Source organism: Salvelinus namaycush, chromosome 9, assembly GCF_016432855.1.
Source record: "Salvelinus namaycush isolate Seneca chromosome 9, SaNama_1.0, whole genome shotgun sequence".
NCBI lineage: Eukaryota > Metazoa > Chordata > Actinopteri > Salmoniformes > Salmonidae > Salvelinus > Salvelinus namaycush.
The window spans coordinates 25,936,940-25,955,493 of record NC_052315.1 but is presented as its reverse complement, the minus strand read 5'-3'; the positions used below and the strand labels follow the sequence as shown (position 1 = coordinate 25,955,493).

At 41.5% G+C, this 18,554-nt stretch overlaps 1 protein-coding gene across 4 annotated transcripts; it reads left to right on the top strand.

Moving 5' to 3' along the window:
* Nucleotides 1–3,197: 3,197 nt before the first annotated feature.
* Nucleotides 3,198–17,896, top strand: LOC120053889 (splicing factor 3B subunit 3-like). Of its 4 annotated transcripts, none has more exons than XM_039001177.1 (7): nucleotides 3,198–3,392; nucleotides 5,007–5,144; nucleotides 7,395–7,498; nucleotides 9,274–9,351; nucleotides 9,588–9,770; nucleotides 9,871–10,033; nucleotides 10,752–10,904. In XM_039001177.1, exons 2-7 carry the CDS (start codon nucleotides 5,105–5,107, stop codon nucleotides 10,805–10,807), a joined length of 624 nt encoding a protein of 207 aa, XP_038857105.1. In that variant the 5' UTR covers nucleotides 3,198–3,392; nucleotides 5,007–5,104; the 3' UTR covers nucleotides 10,808–10,904. The 4 variants fall into 4 exon arrangements, with proteins under 4 accessions (XP_038857105.1, XP_038857106.1, XP_038857104.1 ...); XM_039001178.1 differs by lacking the exons at nucleotides 3,198–3,392; nucleotides 10,752–10,904 and adding exons at nucleotides 3,439–3,801; nucleotides 12,711–12,825; XM_039001176.1 differs by lacking the exon at nucleotides 3,198–3,392 and adding an exon at nucleotides 3,439–3,801.
* Nucleotides 17,897–18,554: the final 658 nt, after the last annotated feature.

Sequence of the window (18,554 nt, the reverse complement as noted above, 5' to 3'; positions counted from 1 at the left end):
GGCTTCAGGGCGCCCAAGAAAGTCCAGCAAGCGCCAGGACCGTCTCCTAAAGTTGATTCAGCTGCGGGATCGGGGCACCACCAGTACAGAGCTTGCTCAGGAATGGCAGCAGGCAGGTGTGAGTGTATCTGCATGCACAGTGAGGCGAAGACTTTTGGAGGATGGCCTGGTGTCAAGAACGGCAGCAAAGAAGCCACTTCTCTCCAGGAAAAAGATCAAGGACAGACTGATATTCTGTAAAAGGTACAGGGATTGGACTGCTGAGGACTGGGGTAAAGTCATTTTCTCTGATGAATCCCCTTTCCGATTGTTTGGGGCATCCGGAAAAAAGCTTGTCCGGAGAAGACAAGGTGAGCGCTACCATCAGTCCTGTGTCATGCCAACAGTAAAGCATCCTGAGACCATTCATGTGTGGGGTTGCTTCTCAGCTAAGGGAGTGGACTCACTCACAATTTTGCCTAAGAACACAGCCATGAATAAAGAATAATACCAACACATCCTCCGAGAGCAACTTCTCCCAACCATCCAGTAACAGTTTGGTGACGAACATTGCCTTTTCCAGCATGATGGAGCACCTTGCCATAAGGCAAAAGTGATAACTAATTGGCTCGGGGAACAAAACATCGATATTTTGGGTCCATGGCCAAGAAACTCCCCAGACCTTAATCCCATTGAGAACTTGTGGTCACTCCTCAAGAGGCGGGTGGACAAACATAAACTCACAAATTCTGACAAACTCCAAGCATTGATTATGCAAGAATGGGCTGCCATCAGTAAGGATGTGGCCCAGAAGTTAATTGACAGCATGCCAGGGCGGATTGCAGAGGTCTTGAAAAAGAAAGGTCAACACTGCAAATATTGACTCTTTGCATCAACTTCATGTAATTGTCAATAAAAGCCTTTGACACTTATGAAATGCTTGTAATTATACTTCAGTATTCCATAGTAACATCTGACAAAAATATCTAAAGACACTGAAGCAGCAAACTTAGTGAATATTAATATTTGTGTCATTCTCAATACTTTTGGCCACGACTGTACAGTGCATTCAGAAAGTATTAATAATTTTTCCACATTCTGTTATGTTACAGCCTTATTCTAAAATTGCTAAAATATTTGTTTATCCTCATCAATCTACACACAATACCCCATAATGACAAAGCGAAAAACAGGTTTTTACATTTTTTTGCAAATGTATAAAAAAAAACAAAAAAAACAGAAATACCTTATTTACGTAAGTATTCAGACCCTTTGCTATGAGACTCGAAATTGAGCTCAGGTGCATCCTGTTTTCATTGATCATCCTTGATGTTTCTACAACTTGATCGGAGTCCACCTGTGGTAAATTCATTGTTTGGAAATGATTTGAAAAGGAACATACCTGTCTATAAAATGTCCCACAGTTGACAGTGCATGTCAGAGCAAAAACCAAACCATGAGGTCAAAGGAATTATCCGTAGAGCTCCGGACAGATTGTATCGAGGCACAGATCTCGGGAAAGGTACAAAAACGTTTCTGCAGCATTGAAGGTCCCGAAGAACACAGTGGCCTCCATTATTCTTAAATTGAATAAGTTTGGAACAACCAAGACTCTTCCTAGAGCTGGCTGCCTGGCCAAACTGAGCAATTGGGGGAGAAGGGCCTTGGTCAAGGAGGTGACCAAGAACCCAATGGTCATTCTCATAGAGCTCCAGAGTTCCTCTGTGGAGATGGGAGAACCTTCCAGAAGGACAACCATATCTGCAGCACTCACCAATCTGGCCTTTATGGTATGGCTAGATGAAAGCCACTCCTCGGTAAAAGGCACATGACAGTCCACTTGAAGTTTGCCAAAAGGCACCTAAAGGACTCCGACCATGAGAAACAAGATTCTCTGGAATGATGAAACCAAAATTGAACTCTTTGGCCTGAATACCAAGCGTCACGTCTGGAGAAAACCTGGCACCATCCATACGGTGAAGCATGGTGGTGGCAGCATCATGCTTTGGGGATGTTTTTTAGTTGCAGGGCCTGGGAGACTATTCAGGATTGAGAGAAAGATGAACGGAGCAAAGTACAGAGAGATCCTTGACAAAAACCTGTTCTAGAGCACTTAGGACCACAGACAATGACCCTAAGCACACAGCCTAGACAATGCAGGAGTGGCTTTGGGACAAGTCTCTGAATGTCCTTGAGTGGCCCAGCCAGAGCCCGGTCTTGAACCCAATTGAACATCTTTGGAGAGACCTGAAAATAGCTGTGGAGTGACGCTACCCATCCAACCTGACAGAGCTTGAGAGGATCTGCAGAGAAGAATGGGAGAAACTCCCCAAATACAAGTGTGTCATGCTTGTAGCGTCATACCCAAGAAGAATCAAGGCTGTAATCGCTGCCAAAGGTGCTTCAACAAAGTACCAAGTAAAGGCTCGGAATTCAAATATGTAAATTGAAAATGGAAAACATTGTATGTTAAAAGCTCTGTGTTTGTGTGTGTAACTAGTGTGTGTGTGTAACTGTGTGTGTGTAACTAGTGTGTGTGTGTGTGTAACTGTGTGTAGATGCCAAAATAATAATTTATACGTGAATGAACATATCAGACAAATTGAGCAAACACATAATTTTAAATTGACTACATTTTTGCCTATGTTCTTTCCTACATTTCTTCATGTTAGAGCTAAGTTTGGAATGCTAGTAGATGCCCATAGACTTCCATTCATTGCATCAACGCTAGTTAGTATTGACTCGTGAGACAACCTCTAAATTCCTTCATACTGGACACATAGACATAAGAATTGTATCATCTGACTCTGGGGAAGTAGATGAATGGCATCATTGCCAAAATGGCAAAGTATCCCTTTAAGTTCAGGTAATACTTTGACTGAAAAGTTGAGTAAACAAACAAAGCTGTGGAACCAGTTACTTAATAATATTTTAGTTGAAACTATTTTTTTTAAATGACAGTGTATGCTGGCCACACAGATGACCTAGAGTTGTATTTATAAAGCCCTTTTACATCAGCAGTTGTCACAAAGTGCTTATACAGAAACCCAGCCTAATACTCCAAAGAGCAAGCAACGCAGATGAAGAAGCTCTGGGGCTAGTAAAAACTCCCGAGAAATGCGGGAACCTAGGATGACACCTAGAGAGGAACCAGCCTCTGCGGGGTGGCCAGAGAGAGAGAGAGAGAGAGAGAGAGAGATGCGAGACAGTGATGTGTGAATGTCATGCAATGATGTGATTGTGAATACATCGCATACATGCCTGGACCAGTGACTTTTGAGCACATGCTAAAAGTTGTAAACCTATATGGACACTAACGTGGAGTCCTGTCCTCACCTACAATTATTAAACGCAAAGAATGTGTTTCAGAGGGCAGTCTGGTCAGGGATGAGATAGCATTATTTCGGAGAGAGGTAGGTGCATTGGTTGGAAAGTGAAAGTAAAAACCCGTGACATCTGGGCCTGTAGAAGCATGTTTTTTTAACAGGCTCTGCCCTCATTCGGAGCTGCTGCTGGAGACGAACAGATTCGCAATTAATATTTTCACATTTTGGAGAGCTGGGGGCCAAAGAGGGCAAGAAAGGGAGGTTATTTTCCAAAATTCGCTTTGGTCTGAGACGGGGTTTTGTTCTGGGTGTTGCCACACTCAGATAATCTGTTGAAGACGACACATCGTGCCAATGTCACTGACCGGATTAACGCATGCGTTGTTTCCCAGATTTGTAAATCATTTGTGCTGGGCATGTGTGCTTTTGATCGTTGCTGCTGCGGGTTATTCTGAAGATACTGGAGTGTTGAAGTGACGGGTTTCGGTTGTTACAGGTGTGATTGTGCAAATTTGAATATTGAATTCGAATTTGTTACGCTTTGCGCAAATATTGGAACTGCTGCGCTTCATAGGCTGCTGCGCTCCCCACTTTTGTTATACAGTCATACATATTGTTATTAAAAGATAATAAATAGGACTAGCAGGCTATTACGGAATATTGACGCTGGAAACCCGAAGGTGGTCTTTTGATATTGTAGGCTATATGGATATATAATAAAGACTCCTGGGATCCATCCATCCATTGGATAGAGAATGTAACATTTGCCCTCATTCTTTAGAGGCGTGTTGCGTTGTTATTTGCCAGTGTATGCTGACGATATTATGCTATGCATTTTATTGTTATATACAGTACCATGTGTGTCCAGACATGTGTCATTTATTTTGGCACTGTCCTCCACCTTTCTATAAATTACAGCTATGATGTGTGATTAATTTTCTTGATAACAATTTTATAATTTTCCATATTTTTTGGGGGGGGGGGGGGGGGGGGAACTGATCATGGAAATTCACATGTGAATGAATAATCACATCATTCACATTCGGTGTACACAGACCCAAATTTGAACTTGATGACGGTCTCTCTAGATTGCAAATGAATTATTAATAGATTGTATCACTGATATATTAATCTTACTTAACAACGTTGTATTTATAAGTCTGTAATAACCGTATTATATTGGCCTTACTGCAAGTGAATGTGCGTTATAGATACATTATTCGAATTATTATTTAATTGACAAAGATGGCAGAGCATTTACAGACATTTATTGTAATAATTCCTGGTTAAGTGAGGGAAAGTCATTACTAGAGTGGAGTTCTTTATGCACTGGTTTTGGCAATGCAGTACTTTAAAGTTCAAACTCAGCTAATGACCCATGTCTCCTTTTGACATAAAGTGGTTGGTGCCCTAGATGTACACACTTGTGTCTGCCATGAAATATCAGCTTAAACTGTACATTGCTTATTTCCTGTCCGTTCAACCTCAAAATCTCTGAGGAAGGCCTTGAGGCTGATACATAAAGCGTAATAAAGAGCAGTGATACAAGCAAGAACAGTGTGGGGTTTCTTATGTATTCTCTGTTCTTTCAACCTGACAAGGGTACAGTGTTTGTAGCTATTCAGAAAAAATCGAATTAATACCAATGAAGAAAGTGAATGTTGAAATGTCTAAAAATGCCTCTCTGTGTTGCTGTTACAGGCTAACAAGGAGCGAAAAGGGCCTGGTGGTGCTCTGGAACAGTGTGGGCTCTGAGTCGGAGGCCTCCAGCGTGTTGAGACAGGGACCTCAGTTGGAGTATGGGCCGGCCAACAGCCTGGCTCCTGGGTGGGCTATTCGGTAAGAGAAGTGCTGTGGTGTATGTTCATGTGTGAAGAATTACGTATCAAGCCAAAGGCTAGCGTCTTCTTGACATATTGTTGGGAAATAATCTAGCTTCCAACATCATGGATGTTATTCCTGGTTTCATTAATAAGTTATGCTTTTGTTGAAATGGGCTGGGTGAGACCTCATCACATCAACCACTTATAAGTTTAAAGCTAAGAGGCCCTTAATAGTGTGAGGAAGTACATCTGTCAGTGGAGACCATTGAGAATTGTTTGTACCATGCGCACGTTGAGCAACTGAGCCCCAGTTTGTCTTTGGAGAGTGAGAGTGCTAAATCTAATTAAGATTTAAGAGATGATAGTGCTCTCTGTAAACTGAAGAACTATTACCATAAATCATCACTGACAAACAATGTATATTGCAAAGAGCTCAAGCTAGAAGGTTTCAAAGGAGAGAGACAGTAGAGAACATCTATGGGTATTTCCTATCTCAGATAGAGAAACCCCCCCCCAAAAAGTTATTGCGTAGGTCCGGTTTCTGTTGCAAAAAAAAAGATAGCAGTTAAATCTTGGTATCTTTGTATCTAACCACGTCCTGTAACAGAGAGAGAGAGACACATACAGGAGTAAAAGAAAGATAGGAAGAAGGTATAATTATTGAAGACAATAGAGGGGAGGTGGGGTGAGTGAGGTATATGAATATCTGATGTTTGAGCTCCTGACTGTACATGGACTTGTTTGGTGTATACAGATTGTGTGGTGAGGCATATTCCTAGTGCTTTGTGAAGTGTGTTGTGAGGTCTTGGAGACTTTGCTGACTCTGAGTCTCTATACAGCCGTCTGCATCCAAGCCCTGGCCCACAGTATCTAACCACACAGTGATCAACAACAGACTGGCTTTGGACTGCATGCCACCACTCATTCTGCCCCTGGCTATGTACAGTCAGAGCTAGTTACTCCTGAGAAAAAAATACCCTTTCGTCAAAATAGGCACTACTGTCTCAATCTGAGTTTAGACCACAGGACCAAACCGAACAATCCTGTGTTCTCAAACATAATAGCAAGAATGTTCTGCTGACCGTGACTGTGTATTGGATGTCTCCTGCCCTTGACCACATGCAGATTATGGTCAGTGGTATAATGGAGTTTACCAACTTTTCTTTTGCCCAACAGTTTACCCACCTTTTCTTTTGCCCAACAGTTTACCCACCTTTTCTTTTTGCCCAACAGTTTACCCACCTTTTCTTTTTGCCCAACAGTTTACCCACCTTTTCTTTTTGCCCAACAGTTTACCCACCTTTTCTTTTTGCCCAACAGTTTACCCACCTTTTCTTTTTGCCCAACAGTTTACCCACCTTTTCTTTTTGCCCAACAGTTTACCCACCTTTTCTTTTTGCCCAACAGTTTACCCACCTTTTCTTTTTGCCCAACAGTTTACCCACCTTTTCTTTTTGCCCAACAGTTTACCCACCTTTTGCAGAAAAATGCATTGAAAGTATAGGTATAAGTTTAGGCAGCGCTACTTTTTTCCCCACTGCGACAGGCTTTTTTTTTACCACTACAAAAGTTGCTATCTAGAACCTAAAAGGGTTCTTTGGCTGTCCCCATAAGGTAACACTTTGTAGAACCTTTTTTGGTACTAGGTAGAACCCTTTTGGGTTTCACGTATAACCCTTTCCACAGAGGGTTCTACACGGAACCCCAAAGGGTTATTATACCTTGAGCCCAAAAGGGTTCTACCTGGAACCAAAAAGTGTTCTCCTATGGGGACAGCCGAAGAACCCTTTTTGAACCCATTTTTCTAAGAGTGTACATCATTGATTATGGTGAAGCGTTTTAGAGGAGATTATTGTGTGAAAATTAAGGTGTTTACTCAGTATTATAATCTGGCTCAGATGGGGCTCTCCCTTAGATTGGTGGATTCTCAGTGAGATAATGAGTCTGATGGAAAGAGGAGGTCATATTTCAGCGTAATTAATTTTAGCACAGTAGCCAGCTAGCCACAGAGGTCTAGCTAGGAGTGATGGTCTGTCTTTGCACTGTGAGAGATGTCTCAATGTCTTTACTCATCTGAGTTCAATTCTCACACCATTATACCACTTCAATGGTGGTGGTAAAAACAAATATTTTTTTAAATAAAACAAAATTAGTGCACTAGGCCTTTATTACTCCGGGATGAGCAGAGAAAAATACTTTTGTAGCTATCCAGGAACAGTGTTGGAGAGCCCTGTATTATATGATATGTATGTTGTGCCCCCTGTAGGTTTGATGTGGGTAATACCGGTTTTGATGACACCGACAACATTGGCCCAGTGCACGTCGTTGAAGACGTTGGGAACAAAACTCACCGACAGAAGACGTAACTTTGTAAGAATGGTTCAAGATATCAAGACAGTGACTTGCAAGTTTGGAATATGAATGAAATTAGACACACATTAGGGAAGACTACTGAAAGTTGATACAGTGGGGAGAACAAGTATTTGATACACTGCCGATTTTGCAGGTTTTCCTACTTACAAAGCATGTTGAGGTCTGTAATTTTTATCATAGGTACACTTCAACTGTGAGAGACGGAATCTAAAACAAAAATCCAGAAAATCACATTGTATGATTTTTAAGTAATTAATTTGCATTTTATTGCATGACATTAGTATTTGATACATCAGAAAAGCAGAACTTAATATTTGGTACAGAAACCTTTGTTTGCAATTACAGAGATCATACGTTTCCTGTAGTTCTTGACCAGGTTTGCACACACTGCAGCAGGGATTTTGGCCCACTCCTCCATACAGACCTTCTCCAGATCCTTCAGGTTTCGGGGCTGTCGCTGGGCAATACGGACTTTCAGCTCCCTCCAAAGATTTTCTATTGGGTTCAGGTCTGGAGACTGGCTAGGCCACTCCAGGACCTTGAGATGCTTCTTACGGAGCCACTCCTTAGTTGCCCTGGCTGTGTGTTTCGGGTCGTTGTCATGCTGGAAGACCCAGCCATGACCCATCTTCAATGCTCTTACTGAGGGAAGGAGGTTGTTGGCCAAGATCTCGCGATACATGACCCCATCCATCCTCCCCTCAATACGGTGCAGTCGTCCTGTCCCCTTTGCAGAAAAGCATCCCCAAAGAATGATGTTTCCACCTCCATGCTTCACGGTTGGGATGGTGTTCTTGGGGTTGTACTCATCCTTCTTCTTCCTCCAAACACGGCGAGTGGAGTTTAGACCAAAAAGCTCTATTTTTGTCTCATCAGACCACATGACCTTCTCCCATTCCTCCTCTGGATCATCCAGATGGTCATTGGCAAACTTCAGATGGGCCTGGACATGCGCTGGCTTGAGCAGGGGGACCTTGCGTGCGCTGCAGGATTTTAATCCATGACGGCGTAGTGTGTTACTAATGGTTTTCTTTGAGACTGTGGTCCCAGCTCTCTTCAGGTCATTGACCAGGTCCTGCCGTGTAGTTCTGGGCTGATCCCTCACCTTCCTCATGATCATTGATGCCCCACGAGGTGAGATCTTGCATGGAGCCCCAGACCGAGGGTGATTGACCGTCATCTTGAACTTCTTCCGTTTTCTAATAATTGCGCCAACAGTTGTTGCCTTCTCACCAAGCTGCTTGCCTATTGTCCTGTAGCCCATCCCAGCCTTGTGCAGGTCTACAATTTACCCCTGATGTCCTTACACAGCTCTCTGGTCTTGGCCGTTGTGGAGAGGTTGGAGTCTGTTTGATTGAGTGTGTGGACAGGTGTCTTTTATACAGGTAACGAGTTCAAACAGGTGCAGTTAATACAGGTAATGAGTGGAGAACAGGAGGGCTTCTTAAAGAAAAACTAACAGGTCTGTGAGAGCCGGAATTCTTACTGGTTGGTAGGTGATCAAATTCTTATGTCATGCAATAAAATGCAAATTAATTACTTTAAAATCATACAATTTGATTTTCTGTATTTTTGTTTTAGAATCCGTCTCTCGCAGTTGAAGTGTACCCATGATAAAAATTACAGACCTCTACATGCTTTGTAAGTAGGAAAACCTGCAAAATCGGCAGTGTATCAAATACTTGTTCTCCCCACTGTATATGTGGAAAAGAAAGGTGGTATTTCTTTGTACAAACACAATCTGACACCAAAATCTTTCCTGTCTTTAACAGAAGCACAATTTCCCCATTAATTACACCATCAGAGTTCACTATGAAGAGGTCTTCAAACTCTGCAACATCAGCAGGCTGGTGAGTCCCTCCCTTTGTTTCCTAACCCTTATCATTATCACTCTTCTAACTTGTTTAGTCATATGAAAAATCAACATATCATACCATCCACTCACTCACCCTTTGTCTACTTTGCTTCCTTATTCTCCTTCCTTTATCTTCAACCTTCACTCTTATCACTCTATACATCTCTAGCTGTTCCTCCTCCTATCCCGCTCCCCACTACGTCACTTTATCTCTTTTCTGTGTCCCTCCAGAGGGCGAGGGTGGTGGATCTGGAGGAGGGGGACCTGCAGGATGTGTGGCTGTTGGTCAACCAGGAGGTGTTGAAGAGGATCTTGAGGGTCCTGCCAGAGAGACATCCCTCCTACAAGTACACCTCCGATCTGGAAGATCTCTTCAGGAAGATCCAGCAGGTGTTCCCACCACAGAGTGATGAGGTGTGTAAGACTGGCCATAGTGTCACTGTCACTGCTCTGCTCATCTCTCTGTGGACAAACGTAACTCATAATGGTCATGTACTGAATGTTTATCTCTCAGAGAGAGCCCCCAGAGCGAATAGAGGAGATCTACAATCGAGTGAAGGAGCCCAACTCAAAAGGGTGGAGGTTCGTGACCCCCAAATCCCTGTTGGATAACTGCTATAGGACAATGCACTGTCTCTTCAAAAACTGCTTTCCCAGTGAAGATGGAGAGCAAGAGTGTGAGTGCACTTCATTCCTTTATTATATTTCCTGTCTTCTCTTACCTCTACCCTAACCTCTCTATGTTGGTATTTTCCCCAGGAACACAAACCTACTCAACTGGTTTGGCATGTTGTGTCAATTGTATCTCTTCAGTGTCTGTAGACACTAAGTTGTTCTTATTCAACACTGTTTAAAGAGAGATAGTTGTCTGTGCCACAGGTACCCATGAGGTCTCTGCCTTAAAAGGAGAGGGACTTGGACAGGCCTGTTGATATCTCCTGTTAGCCCATACACATCCTATATAGGTTAACACATGACTGTATCATTCACTTTTAACCACACAGGTTAATTGCATCAGCACCTCTTAAGGTATATTTGTTCCTTGTTTTACAGAGAGATCAGTAGAGTTGTTGAGGTTAGAGCACATCTGTTAACAATTTAATAGAAGGCCTTACATATGGAAAACGTAAGGCATGAAGGAGTATAAAGCACTCGTGCAGAACATGAGTCATGAATATAAAAAATGATGAGAAGAAAAAACAGCAACAACGTTGTAACACACGTGTTGGATTGGTTTAGTGCTTACTTCATGGCTAGGATGTTCAAAGCAGGCCCATAAACGTTTAATGAAGTGTCACTGATCATTCAAAATAGTTGGTATGCTTTTATCAGAAATATTTAGACATGATTTTAAGATGATTGATCTCAGTCACTTAAACTATTTTCTTACTTCAGATTGTAGCACTCTTCACTGGCGGAAGGGCAGAAAGAGACAACTACAGGAAACCTGAGGAGGACGCTATTTCCAAACACTGCAAATATACACTGAGTGTAAAAAACATTAAGTACACCTTTTTAATATTTAGTTGCACCCCACCCATTTTTGCCCTCAGAACAGCCTCAATTCGTTAGAACTTGTTGACTCCAATGCCTCCCACAGTTGTGTCAAGTTGGCTGGATGTCCTTTGGGTGGTGAACCATTCTTGATACACACAAGAAACTGTTGAGCGTGAAAAACCCAGCAGCGTTGTAGTTCTTGACACAAACCGGTACACCTGGCACCTACCACCATACCCTGTTCAAAGGCACTTAAATATTTTGTCTTGTCCATTCACACTCTGAATGGCACACATATACAATCAATGTCTCAATTGTCTCAAGACTTAATCATTCTTTAACCTGTCTCCTCCCCTTCATCTACACTAATTGAAGTGGGTTTAGCTAACACGTGACATCGATAAGGGATCATAGCTTTCACCTGGATTCACCTGTTCAGTCTATGTCATGGAAAGAGCAGGTGTTCATAATGTTTTGTACACTCATTGTATGTCCAATGTTGCAGTTGATCTGTATGTCATAACCCTCCCGTGTGAAGTTCTGATGTTGTTGCACCAACAATATGCCCTGAAAACTATTACCAACGGTATGCAACCCAAACTTCATCTGTTGCTATGGATGCCACAGTAAATACATTCCCTGTGGACTTTGCAGCTTTATCCACTCACTGTTATTGTCACAGCTTGCCTACAGTTTTGTTTACTTATCATACTTTGCCTCCTATGTTGTATAGTACTTTGAAAGAGATATTTTATAGTTTTCATATGTGTACTTATAATATATTGTCTGCTGATGTTTATGTTCTGTGTTTTGATTGTGGTTTCTACATGTGTTTAGACAGTTGTATGGTATAGCGCAGGTGGCTATGCTCAAGCAGAGAGCTACAGAGTATGGCATTTCTATACCTTTTTTTGCAATCTGGGAACACTTTTTGGTGACAGGTATTAGCAACTGTTGCCAATATATTCAAAAATAAGAACAGAACACAAACATAGCTACTTTCAAGACTGTTGTCGTCTTCTTTTGCTCAGTTTTTAGAGCATGGCGCTTGCTATGTCAGGATAGTGGGTTTGATTCCCAGGACCACCCATACTTAAAATGTATGCACGCATGACTGTAAGTCACTTTGGATAAAAGCGTCCGCTAAATGGCATATACTGAACAAAAATATAAACGCAACATGCAACATGGAATAACTGGGTCATTTTCAGCTTCCAGGAATTGCGTACAGATCCTTGCGACATGGGGCAGTGCATTATCATGCTGAAACATGAGATGATGGCAGCGGGTGAATAGCACGACAATGGGTCTCAGGATCTCGTCACGGGATCTCTGTGCATTCAAATTGCCATAGATAAAATGCAATTGTGTTCATTGTCCATATTTTATGCCAGCCCATACCCTAATCCCACCGCCACCATGGGGCACTCTGTTCACAACTTTAACATCAGCAAACCGCTCGCCCACACAACGCCATACACGTGGTCTGCGGTTGTGAGGCCAGTTGGACATACTGCCAAATTCTCTAAAATGACGTTGGAGGTGGCTTATGGTAGAGAAATTAACATTAAATTCTCTGGCTACAGCTCTGGTGCACATTCTTGCAGTCTTTGTCGTGGTGGTGTTGTGGTTTGCCTCATCCCAGACCCGGCCTATAACAGACCTGCTGTTTTTAGGAGTAACCTTTTTTTTAGGTAGTCAGTGGGAAATTCCCTCCACTTTGACTTATTATGGGCAAGTGGTAAAAAGGGTGCATGTAAGCAGTGTTTTCTGGGTGGGGAGTGTGAAGTGAGTAAGAATGTTTCTGTAATGGCCATGTCTGTCTGACCCTGTACCATGTCTCTTGTTCTGTGTCAGGCTGAAGTGATCATGAACTACCACATCGGGGAGACGGTGCTGTCACTGCAGAAGACCACACTGATCCCCGGCGGCTCAGAGTCTCTGGTCTACACAACACTGTCTGGAGGCATCGGCATCCTGGTGCCCTTCACTTCCCATGAGGTACCTGACACACACACACACACATTAACCTCTCTAGGGTACGTGAGACGGTAGCGTCCCACCTCTTCAACAGCCAGTGAAACTGCAGGGCGCCAAATTCAAAACAACAGAAATCCCATAATTAAAATTCCTCAAACATACATGCATTTTACACCATTTTAAAGATACACTTGTTGTAAATCCAGCCACAGTGTCCGATTTCAAAAAAGGCTTTACAACGAAAGCAAACCAAACGATTATGTTAGGTGAGTGCCTATTCACAGAATAACACAGCCATTTTTCCAGCCAAAGAGAGGATTCACAAAAAGCAGAAATATAGATCAAATTAATCACTCTGTTAAAAGATTTTATCAAGGTTTAAGATAAATGATTAAATAATTCTACCCGGAAACTTAACCATTAGGATTAGAGGTTATGTAGCATGGACAAGGAGTAATTAAAGCTGATAAACTTAAGTCCAAATAGGTTGGACTGGGAAGAGAGGAATGTATGTGTGTGCCGAAAGAAAACAAAGAGGAGCCTTAACCTATGTTTGAACCGACCCAGCTATAACTCTGGGGAGATAGGACAGGGAGCGCCCCTCCAGGTTTCCCGTATCTGGGGGGGACTGGAACTGTCAGCTGAGTGGTAATAAACTGTGGTGAGACTCCAGGAGAAAAAGAGAGAATCCAAATGTTAGTGTGTATGTATGTGCGTAGGTTAAGAGAAGGTTATAAAAGGAACGTCTTTGTATATGTACAGGAGAGCTCTCGCAAATAAACTTGGATTTGATCAATTGTGAGCTGGGAATTCTGTCTGTTTCATTTAAAACCAGAACTTTACAACCTCTGGGTTGCAGACCGATTTAAGATAATTGAAATTTATGAACATTGATTACAAAATTCTATAACACTAACCTTTGATGATCTTCATCAGATGACACTCATAGGACTTCATGTTACACAATACATGTATGTTTTGTTCGGTAAAGTTCATATTTATGTCCAAAAATCTGAGTTTATATTGGCGCGTTACGTTCAGAAGTTCAAAAACATCCTTTGATTTTGCAGAGAGCCACATCAATTTACAGGAATACTCATAATAAACATTGCTAAAAGATACCACTGTTATGCATGGAATTTTAGATGCACTTCTCCTTAATGCAACCGCTGTGTCAGATTTCCAAAAAGCTTTACGGAAAAAGCAAACAATGCAATAATCTGAGTCGGCGCTCAGAGCCCAATCAAGACACAAATATATCCGCCATATTTTGCAGTCAACAGAAGTCAGAAATAACATTATAAACATTCACTTACCTTTGATGATCTTTATCAGAATGCACTCCCAGGAATCCCAGTTCCACAATAAATGTTTGTTTTGTTCGATAATGTCCATCATTTATGTCCAAATTCCTCCTTGTTGTTCTAGCGTTCAGTACACTTTCCAAACTCACGATGCAAGTCCAGCGGAAAGTACGGACGAAAAGTTTAAAAAAGTTATATTACAGTCCGTAAAAACATGACAAACGAAGTATTGAATCAATCTTTAGGATGTTTTTAACATAATTCTTCAATAATGTTCCAACCGGAGAATTCCTTTGTCTTCAGAAAAGCAAATGGAACAGGAGCTACCTCTCATGTGAGCATGGTCAGCTCGTGGCTGCTGGCAGACCTCTGACTCATTCCCCTCTCCTTCGGCCCCACTTCACAGTAGAAGCATCAGACAAGGTTCTAAAGACTGACATCTAGTGGAAGCCTTAGGAAGTGCAACATTACCAATATCCCACTGTATCTTCAATAGGAGCTGAGTTGAAAATCGACCAACCTCAGATTTCCCACTTCCTGGTTGGATTTTTTCTCAGGTTTTTGCCTGCCATATGAGTTCTGTTATACTCACAGACATCATTCAAACAGTTTTAGAAACTTCAGAGTGTTTTCTATCCAAATCTACTAATAATATGCATATTCTAGCTTTTATGGCTTTGTAGCAGGCCGTTTACTCTGGGCATGCTTTTCATCCGGACGTGAAAATACTGCCCCCGACCCCAAAGAAGTTAAAGACCTAAAGTACACATCATCTGTATTGAGAACTGTCTTCATTGGCAGAACTTGAAAACAGGGGAGTTATGTTCATAGAATAAGGAATTAGAATACTAGAATGTACATGAACCTTCTTATGATGGGATCTAGGTCAGGGAGTTGGTCAACCATGGTTTGCCAGTGCTGTGATAAGATATTGTGTAAAATAATGAATTTGATGAATTTATCAGCACTGTATGTTTGTTAGCTAGCTAGCCAGACAGTTTGAGGAATGTTTCCATACATTTTTCTAATTAACTGCCAACATATTCCATTCAAACAATAAATTCAATCCACAGCCTGGCTGAAATCAGTTGATGATAGGACTTCGACAAGTTGTAATGCAACAAGTACTGATATTGTACCATATAATGGTACCCACAGCTTTCCAAGAAAACAACACTTTTGACATTTGTAATTTGTTTACATATATTTTAGAGGCTATTTGTATACATTTGTATAAAACCTTTATAAACTGTATTTATAATTATGACTATTTTAGGTTGACAATTCTATTACACAATTTCTGTTATCACATTCATTTTATTTTCCTTTAAGTAAAATCAGGATTTATGCCACTACTGCCATTAATTCCTATTAGAGTGGTTTGGATTTGTCCCTGACCAATATGGCTGCCATTTTCATCCCATTCTGGAACTTTGAAGGTTGATGACATAGCCCCTCTAGTAATTTAATAGGCTATGGCTATGTTGTTGAAGTGATGTCATGTCTCTTCTCTGACAAACCAATGAAGAGAGCTTAAACATCTCTGATGTCAGCATATACACAGATCATCCCTCGTCTTTTTCTCATTCATTCCTGAACCATTTGACTTAATATAATGTATGTGAATGTTTTGATATATTGATGGCACTTATTAATCTATGGTGTGCCTCTTATCTGTCCTCAGGACCATGACTTCTTTCAGCACTTAGGGATGCACATGCGCTCAGAGTTCCCCCCTCTGTGTGGGAGGGACCACCTCAGCTTCCGCTCCTACTACTTCCCTGTAAAGGTGGGTACTAACTTATTTAAGATGACTTACTATTTCCATAGGATGGTGGGACAAAGAAAGCCACACATTATACTCCCTGCTACTAATTCCTCAGCATGTAAATGGAATGTGTACAGAGGACACCACTATGTTTACAAATGGTGTCTGGTACCAAATCCACTGGGTGAAATGTTATGCCAAGAACCAACTGTTGTGTGTGTGTGTGTGTGTGTGTGGGGGGGGGGGCTCTTTCCAAGTCCAGTATATTTGGCAAGATCATTAGACATGCTGTGAATTAAGTCTGTGTCGAACATGATAGCAGAAATAAATCAGAAGCCTTGTTCTTTGGCCATCCAGACAGTCTGCCAACTGTATCTGATCTTCTTCCTCTGTCCTGTCTATCTGTGTGTCTGCAGAATGTGATAGATGGAGATCTGTGTGAGCAGTTCAACTCCATGGACCCCCACAAGCAGAAGAGTGTTGCTGAAGAGCTGGACCGTACACCACCTGAGGTCTCAAAGAAGCTGGAGGACATCCGCACACGTTATGCCTTCTAGAACCCTCGTGTTCTGTACATGCACAAATACACTCACACATACAAACTGTCATTTACAACAACTGACATGTTGAGACTGTGCTGCGTGGTGGAAATCAGCAGCACACCTGTTCCGCTGTGTTAACATGAAGAGGAGGTGGGAGCTGACGAGAAGTCGGCAGAACAAATTTCTCGAAGTCTTCATCTGTAGGTGCTCAGATTTGTCCTTTAGGCCCTGATTTGTTTTAGGCCTATAAATACTATAATACTAATAATAATCTATGGTGAATATTTACCCTGTGGTTTTCACTCATAGGATGCCATTCAAACCTAGCTGGATTCTTTAGAATGTATCATGTGTATATCATCACTGCTATCGACGCATACAGGAGCATTGATTGGGTTTTAATGCGTGTGACGCATGGCCTAGTAAACCCTTTGATATAATTAGGTCAACTGTTTTTGAAATGATCCATTTTGAGTCTTTTTGCTGTAATTGAGTGCCACAAATGAAAAGGACTTTGTTTTCTTTTTGATGTCAATTTTAATCCTAAAAAGATTTTGGATTCTCAAACAGCTCTTTTTTTATGGGCTTAAAAGGTATATTCCTTGCTGGACAAATTGTCCACATCTATTGTACAAGATTACAGGATTGTGTACAATAGCAAGTAATACAGCTGGATGGTGAACCTTTTTCCCCTTAATAGTCCTGTAAACTTCAAATAACAACCACAATCACCACACTAGATGAGACACCATTCCATATTAGTCATGGGAAAAGGGGAGCAGGCTATTTTGTAAATAAAGTACTGCCTTGTCTGTGTCCCTATAGCTATGTTCCCATTAACTAGCCTAGTGTTTTTTTAATTCAATTCTTTTTAGAAAGTTTGCATAAAAAATGTGACAACCGCCTGCTAGGGTGTTTCCATTTAACTATCTTGTCCATAAAAACAGCTGGTCGTAATGTCACACAAAAAAAATATTCTTTCACAACCTACAGTAGCTAGGTTTCCATCCAATTGGCAAGATTTTCATGTGAATATTTTAAAATCCTCCAAAATAATGTGCAGTTTCCCACCAAAGATGTTTCCATCAAATGGACTTGTTGCAGATAAAAGCCTGTGCATGATGGTGCACAAAAAAATACCTTTGCGATTAAATTCCCATGTCCCCCAAACATTATTTTAATGGGATTCTATTGCATTTTCAACTACTGATGGTTTTCTCACAAAAAATGTTTACGTTATATAGCGAGTGTGCCCACTCTGGTCTATCTGAATGCATGGAATAGCCTTCATTTCTCAGAACAAGAATAGATTGACGAGTTTCAGAAGGTCTCTGTTTCTGGCCGTTTTGAGCCTGTTATTGAACACACAAATGCTGATGCTCCAGATACTCAACTAGTCTAAAGAAGGCCAGTTTTATTGCTTCTTTAATCAGGACAACAGTTTTCAGCTGTGCTAACATAATTGCAAAAGAGTTTTCTAATGATCAATTAGCCTTTTGAAATGATAAACTTGGATTAGCTAACACAACGTGCCATTGGAACACAGGAGTGATGGTTGCTGATAATGAGCCTCTGTACGCCTATGTAGATACTCCATAAAACATCAGCCGTTTCCAGCTACAATAGTCATTTACAACATGAACAATGTCTACACTGTGTTTCTGATCAAATTGATGTAACTTTAATGGACAAATGGTGCTTTTCTTTCAAAAACAAGGACATTTCTAAGTGACCCCAAACCTTTGAATGGTTGTGTGTGTGTATATATAACTGACCCCAAAGTTTTGAACAGTAGTGTGTATACTGTAGGCAGCAGCCTCTAATGCAGGGGTGGGCAAACTTTTTGGTTCGAGGGCCACATCGGGATTTTGAAATCCAAGAGGGCCCCATTTTTGTTGAGGACAAATTGTTAAAATCAATTTGCAGGGATGATACATTGATGTGGCTGGCTTCCGAGTTAAGCGGGCATTCTGTTAAGCAGTGCGGCTTGGCTGGGTCGTGTTTCAGAGGACACACGGCTCTCGAGCGTCACCTCTGCCGAGTCCGTACGGGAGTTGCAGCGATGGGACAAGACTAACTTTAAAAAATAAAATAAAAATTTCCCTTT

Coding starts and splice junctions, on each gene's coding strand:
- LOC120053889 (XM_039001177.1), top strand. CDS start 5,105: ATGGGCCGGCCAACAGCCTGGCTCCTGGGTGGGCTATTCG. Junction 5,145..7,394: donor GCTCCTGGGTGGGCTATTCG/GTAAGAGAAGTG, acceptor TGCCCCCTGTAG/GTTTGATGTGGGTAATACCG. Junction 9,352..9,587: donor TCTGCAACATCAGCAGGCTG/GTGAGTCCCTCC, acceptor GTGTCCCTCCAG/AGGGCGAGGGTGGTGGATCT.